The sequence below is a fragment of the Gavialis gangeticus genome, unplaced genomic scaffold, assembly GCF_001723915.1.
Source record: "Gavialis gangeticus isolate Ggan-Ray unplaced genomic scaffold, GavGan_comp1, whole genome shotgun sequence".
Classification (NCBI taxonomy): Eukaryota; Metazoa; Chordata; order Crocodylia; family Gavialidae; genus Gavialis; species Gavialis gangeticus.
The window spans coordinates 3,811,909-3,818,596 of record NW_017729020.1 but is presented as its reverse complement, the minus strand read 5'-3'; the positions used below and the strand labels follow the sequence as shown (position 1 = coordinate 3,818,596).

General features: G+C 43.8%; 1 protein-coding gene across 1 annotated transcript; it reads left to right on the top strand.

Annotated features, from left to right (window-relative positions):
* The first annotated feature begins 27 nt into the window (after nucleotides 1-27).
* On the top strand, nucleotides 28-6,682 carry FIGLA (folliculogenesis specific bHLH transcription factor). The gene is made up of 5 exons (XM_019514299.1): nucleotides 28-237; nucleotides 2,418-2,570; nucleotides 4,101-4,337; nucleotides 5,937-5,985; nucleotides 6,512-6,682. Exons 1-4 carry the CDS (start codon nucleotides 28-30, stop codon nucleotides 5,955-5,957), a joined length of 621 nt encoding a protein of 206 aa, XP_019369844.1. The 3' UTR covers nucleotides 5,958-5,985; nucleotides 6,512-6,682.
* The last annotated feature ends 6 nt before the right edge of the window (nucleotides 6,683-6,688 follow it).

Below are 6,688 nucleotides of genomic sequence, written 5' to 3'. Positions count from 1 at the left end.
GCGGGAGCCCGGCCCCTTCCCGCCCGCATGGAGAAGGAGCGGGCGCCCCCGCCGCTGGCCGCGACCCCAGCCCCGGAGGTGCTGGGTGACGTGCTGCGGGAGCGCTACGGTCCCCTGCCCTTGGCGGCCACCATCAGCAGGATGAAGAGGCAGTCCTCGGGCCGCTACCTGTCCACCGAGCGGCTGGAGGAGGTGCTGGAGAGGCGGCAGGCGGCCAACGCCAAGGAGAGAGAGCGGGTAAGGGAGGGGCGAGGAGGGCCTTTCCCGCCCGCCTGCGCCTCCTCAGAGCGGGGCGCTCACGGGGGCGTCCCGCCCGCGCACGTCTGTACCCGCTCCCTGCTCAGGGGGTCGCCCCGGCTCAGAAAGGTGCCAAGGGAGGCTGTCATAGAGGGCGTCTCGGTTTTCCGCTGCTCTGTCCTTTCTGAATACGAAACCTTTAGGCATAAAAGTGTCTGGTTTCACACCAATAGAGGACAACCGGGCTGTCTTCGACGACGACCCCCACAAACGTGCCGCTAGTTTGTAAGGTAACGCTTGGACCGGAGTGCCGTGGTGAGGCTGGGTCACGCTGGTATAAGCCCTCCAGCTCGAGAAGAGAGTCCCTCTTCAAAGCACAAACTCCTTTCAACCGGGCTGCCTGGAGATCTTCGCAGGGAGTGCCACTTTGCACCCGCCATTCACAAGAGAAACCCAGAGGTTTTGTATTCATGGTCTTAAAAACCTTTCTGATTTACAGGGGCTCTTTGAGCTCTTTGCAGCAGGTAGATTGCTCCTATTATTTTTTTCCAAAGTCCAAAAAAAAAAAAAAAAGTGAAAACAAAGAGCTGGAATTGGCTGAGTCCGAGGAGGGGTAGCTCAAATCTCAAGACAAGTGTCTTGAAGCTAAAAAAGTTGAGAAGCACTGACTTAAAAGTGTGTGTGTGTGGAGGGGGAGTACATTGGTCTCACCTCTTGGAATGAATTTTTTTCCCCCTTCAGGGCTGCCCCTTCTCTCTCTACTGGCACCTGAGTTGGATTTGTACCGTAGGTTCTAGTTAGGGAAATGCTCTCTCTGCAAACAAGAGCTCTGCATCTGTGGCAGGTACAGAAGAGTGCTCATCACAAGTAATAGTGTGTCCTGTGCCAGTTCTTCTGAGAGGGTTCTCAGAGTTCATTAATAACCTGGGTGAAAGCAACTCTTATCAGTAAACTAGGAATTAATAATCTTGTATTCTAGATAACCTATCCAAACACAGCAGTAGCCAGGTGCTGGATAGTAGCCAGATACCTACCTCACTTGCTGTCTTTGCAAGAGAGAGGTAAGGAGTTCTTTTTGACTCTCATGTCTCACTGCAGTTCAGAACAACGCTGCAGTTTTTGTGCAAAGTACAAGCTCATTCCCCAAGATATGATCACTTTGATATAAACCAGAAAAAAGGGAATTCAAAATTTGCGGCAACAGTAGCTGGGCAGCCAAGGACTTGAAAACTAAGGTGAGAGACCAAAACTTGTTGAAGTTAAATGCACAATGCACTTTGCAGGAGAGAGTAAAATAATGGCAGGCTGAGAAATGGGGACAACATTGAAATACTTCCACATGTCTGGCTGTTTACATGACAAAATGAACAGCTGTGGTGTACATTGTAAGCAATTTCTCCCTAATATTGTGGCATAATTAATTATATTAATAATGCAGTCAAACATGCCTGAGTTCTTGGCCCTCTGTTGGGTTTGTATCCTACAGTTGACCCATCTGAATCATGTCTCTGAATCGTAGGTACTCAAGTTACTGGAGTGGAAATGTCCATAGGATCATGACCTAAGTATTCAGTAGGTTTAAAGCTTTTACTGTGTGAGCTGTGGAGATCAGACCAAGGCTTGGCCATGTGCTTCTTATTCCTGATACGTATTTCTTGTCTCTGAACATTTGCAATTAGCCCTCCTATCCCCCGTATTCTCATTTACTTGATGAAGATGTCCCCATGTTTATAAACACCAGCTCATATAACCCTTCCATCTTGCCCCTGGATCAGAAGGGGTGGGCAGAGGTGCAGTCCCAAGGTATTCAGGTGCACTTCCTATTCCAGCTAGATTTACAAAGGACTAATGGATGTTATAAGCCTATTACAGACTTGAGTGCCTGTGTAACAGATGGTCATAAGCACCTTGGAAGAAGATGTGAAAGAGGCTCTAAGTCCTTAATTGTTTGGTTGTTAGGTGGCCATTACAGCTGCTATTAATCACTGTAAGGCATTTACGTTAAAGTTCCATTTAGGTGATCAGTATCTTTTATTAATGTGCTGTGCATCCACCTGTAACTTTTTTTCTGTCAATTTGAAAATGAGCTGTATTAAAACGTGCCTCTTTCACCACTTGGTGGTGTGCTGCAGCTGATGGACTGAAGGTTATATAATCTTTCATGTCTGTGTGTCTGGCAGATCAGAAACTTGAACAGTGGTTTTTCAAAGCTGAAGACGATTGTGCCATTGATACCTAAAGACCGGAAGCCTAGTAAAGTTGACACACTCAAAGCAGCCACTGAATACATACGCCTACTCCACTTGATCTTGGAAGAAACTGGAGGCTTTGAGGTACAGGAAAACTGTCCCTTAACTCAACATAATCAATCTGTTATTCTTTAAGGGGTGCTGGTGTCAACATACATCGGCAGATTTGATGACTGCTTATTAATGTTGTTAGCAGAACCCTAAGCATAACTCCAGCCCAACTTGTGTACATCTTGATCTTCATATTGAATATGCTACCTCTTTAAAAAGAGCATGCCCTGTTACTTCCTTCCTATTGAGTAAAAATACCAAAGTGAATAGGTCAGCTTCATTTGGAAACCTGCTAATAAATGGCGAATGTATTCTATATAACCAGTTATCTGTACCATGGTGACTCCGTCCTGACTTCTGTCTTGGACCAACAGAAACTGAGGACCTGTGGGCTAGATGGTGACTCTTCAGCTAAAAAGCTTTGTTGGAAGATGTCAGTCTCTTCAAATGGTGTTGTGAGCAATTAAATGAAAAACTTGGAAGATTTTTTTGTTGTTGGAATTAAAAACATAGCTCTTAGCAAAAATAGAGGGTTTTTTGTTTGTTTGTTTTTTTTAAGTTTCCCTCACTCTGGGGAGAAACATAAGAAATTAGGGAAAAGTGGGGAGGAGTCGCTTTCTTGAACAACTTTTACTGTTATCTGGAATGGAATAGAAGAAAAGTCTGTCTGTCTGTCTCTCTCTCTCTCTCAAAAGGGAAGTGTGGGTATCTTTGCACCTTCAATTTACCTTTTGCTAATAGCAGATGGAAAAAAGATCTGGTGGGGAATTCTAATTTGTTGTTTCTTTTAAATTTACTTTCTGCTTTATTAAAGAAAAAACGTGTTTTGAAGGACATGTTTTGAGGGATGGGCATGAAGCCAGTTCTTCTCAAGCAGCTACAGTGATCCATGCAAGGCTGTAGCCTGCCAACTTACTTGTTCTGGAAATGATTCAGGCAGCTTGAAGGAAAGAAACTGATGCAGGTTGAGGGTTTGTCTGGGTGAGGAGTTGGAGAAGCACTGAGATATCAGGGGAGAGTTAGGTTTTCACATCTGTCTTGACACCTGAAATAAACTGGGGGCATACATAGGAGTTTAAACTCTCCTAATCTCTCTGAGGCTCTGGGAGGAGGTGTCAAAAAGTGGGCAAGTGACCTACTTCCAATCTTATTGCATCCTTATTTCTTCTGGGGCGTGAATTATGCAAGTCTGGATTCTTTTATGCTCCATGTGGCTCAAAGGGGGGCAAATATAGAGGTGATGCATGAGTGGGTGAGAGTCTGATACTGCCTAAGTAGTTTGTTGTAGGGAGTGTAGTGTATGATGCAACTTTATACCTTGTGTCCCCTCCAACACTGCTTGTCCTCCTATGATTTACACTCTGACGTGCCCACCATACTCTTTCTGAATTCCTCAAATGGCAAAGTTGGCTTCCCAATCTTATACTGCAGTTCTCCTTGCTTTCTCTGTAGGATCTCTCTGCTAGCATTTAATTTCCCTGTACTTAGGGAATTTCTGCAGTGGTACAAGTTAATGTTTTCAAGTGTCTTTTTTAATTCCTCATCTCTTTCTATTGCATCTAGAAACTAGAAGACCCTGCTGATCATGAGTTGCCTGACAGCATTCCCAGGCCAGTGTCCTTCATGGAAGGCTTAGCAGGGAACCCCCTGCCAAACAGTGCCAGCTCTTGCCTCAGGAATGAAAATGGGATGAATACAGCTTGGACCAGCCATGCCACAGAGAACCCTGTATGTGTGTGGGGGAGAGGTGTATTACCTGCTTACCTGGGGATTGTGCAATTCCAGAAGAATGGAAGGCTGGTAAGAGTGAATACTGAGATTTCTTTGCGTAGAGATGTTCTTTGTGTGCATGTGTGCACTCAGCATTGATAGTAGTTAAGCCGATACATCATAGCCTTGTTATCTAACCTGTGGATGCCTAAACAGCTATGAACCTTTCCACCTAAGAGACTGATCCTCTTCCTGTGCAGGGCTGCTCTAGCTATCATCAACTACCAGAACTAGAATATCCTTGGCCTAAAACAGAGCTGCAGGGCAGGGGCACTACTGGCAAGGCTTTCAGCCTTGCAGTTCTGTCTGTTTTCTATCTGACAAAGTCAGATGTAAATAACTGAGGGTTTGGGTTTTTTTTTGTTTTTTTTTTCTAGGAGTGTAAGTACATGCCATTTCTTATTGCATCACTGACAAATATGGATGCTTAGTAATCCCTAAAATCAGGCTATATGGCAATCTACTTTTTAACTTGGAGGATAAAGGTACTGTCCCAGTTTAACAGCAGGCAAATTGAAATACTCAATCTGAAGGGACTTAAGGTGAAGTTTCACCTTTCAGGGAAAGATCCACTTTAAAAAGTGCAGTGAGCTGGAAAAATAATTTAAAAATTAGTTGTAGTATTACTAGTATAATTATTATTAGTAATAATAATGGCAGAGACTTTAATGTGCCAATCCTCCTTTAGATGGGCTGCCACACTCATCTCTGACTCTGCAAACTAATGTTGTACTAAGAAGACCCTAGGCTATTTTAGTCTCCATGAACAAGTTCTTGGGTATAGGCAATTAAGGCTCACCTACAGATGTAATTTAACATGGTAAGGCAGTTTCTCAAGCCATGACTTGTGACCCAAGAGTGGGTCACAAAAATATATGAAAGGGTCATGAACAATCTTTAAAAATGGATTCTCCATTAAAGAAGGAAAACATGGGAAATTGTGACTTTTCCCTTGCAGGCTGGCAGAGTTCCAGCCTGCAAGGGACTGCTTGGGGGGGACCCATGCTTCTCTCACACACACCCTAGCCTGGGGATGGGGGGCAGCAGGTGGGGAGTGAGAGTCCCTGGGTCAGGACTGGTCATCAGTACTTACAAATGGGTCCTGGTATAAAAACGGTTGAGAACCACTGTTCTAGCACATGAGAATCAGTTATGTATTACAGGAGACCCTTGACATTTGCAGGGGATATGTTCCAAAGATCCCTATGAATGGTGAAGTCTGCTAATACATCAGGAGTGCAGTGGCAGCAAGTGCAGAGCTCCTGCAGACGCTGTTGATGGGAGTGGGGGGTGGTATGGGAGCATGGAGAGAGTGTGCGGGGAGAGAACATGGGTTTGAATATTCAAAACCATGAATCCTGTGAATGGCGAGGCTTTCCTTGTACTGTGAAACACCATTCTGTTAACAGAGGCTTTAATAACCAGGTTGTTTCAGAAAGCAGTGTGACTTCTTGTAAACCCTCTAGCTTCTGTAATGTGCACGCTGGTCCATTAGGGTCAGGTGGTTCTGGTAATTTAGAAGCTGCAAAATGGTTCTTCTATGATTTTGTTACAAATGCAACTTTTATTTGCAAGGATATTCATGAAGTTGCCTTTGCTTTAAAGTATCCAAATTTTATCTTTTTAAAGGTATATCAAACAAACCCCTAAAGCAACAAACTCTTCTGAATAGTCTGCAGTAAGTGATCTGTTTTAACCCAGTTTCCTGGTGTGGGGAGTTTCTAGTCTGCCACTTATAACAACTGATATTACAAGCCCTTGTGTGGGTTTAGGTGGTGAGCACAGGTGGCCAGTCTCCTTTATGAGAAGATGCTATGAGCCATCTCTTGGAGTTAGGCCAATTTATGCCTGATCCTCAGCTGGTTTTGTATGTAATTTCAAGACTGATTATGTCTTGTGCATTTCCTTTGCCATGCCTGGCATCAGGTCTCATGCTCCTAGTTTGTTTGTTTGTTTTTTTTTAAATTGTGCAGAGTATAAACAATGCAGGAGGTGGTAGGTAAGAGGAGATGGAGTGAAGACTTAATTGTGACCTCAATCATGGGTAAATCTAGTTTAAGGCTCTGAGGATCCCAGAGTTCTGTAATTGCTGTTTCCAAGCGTAATTAGCAATGCCAGCAGATATTATCTTGTTAGTTGCCAGGTAATTTTGCTTATTTAAAACTGCTCCCATTAACGGCATCTTTAACTAAACTGTCTTGCAGATGTCAAACTCTATGGATACAGAGAACTTTGTTTTTCAAGAGCAGTTTAAAGAAAGATGAGTTTCCCACTTCGTGGATTTTTGAATTTGCCTTATGAAAAATATCCAGAAAGAAACCAATAAACTACAAAGAGCTGATCATTCACTCCATCTTGCTTTTTTTTTTTTTTTTTTTTTT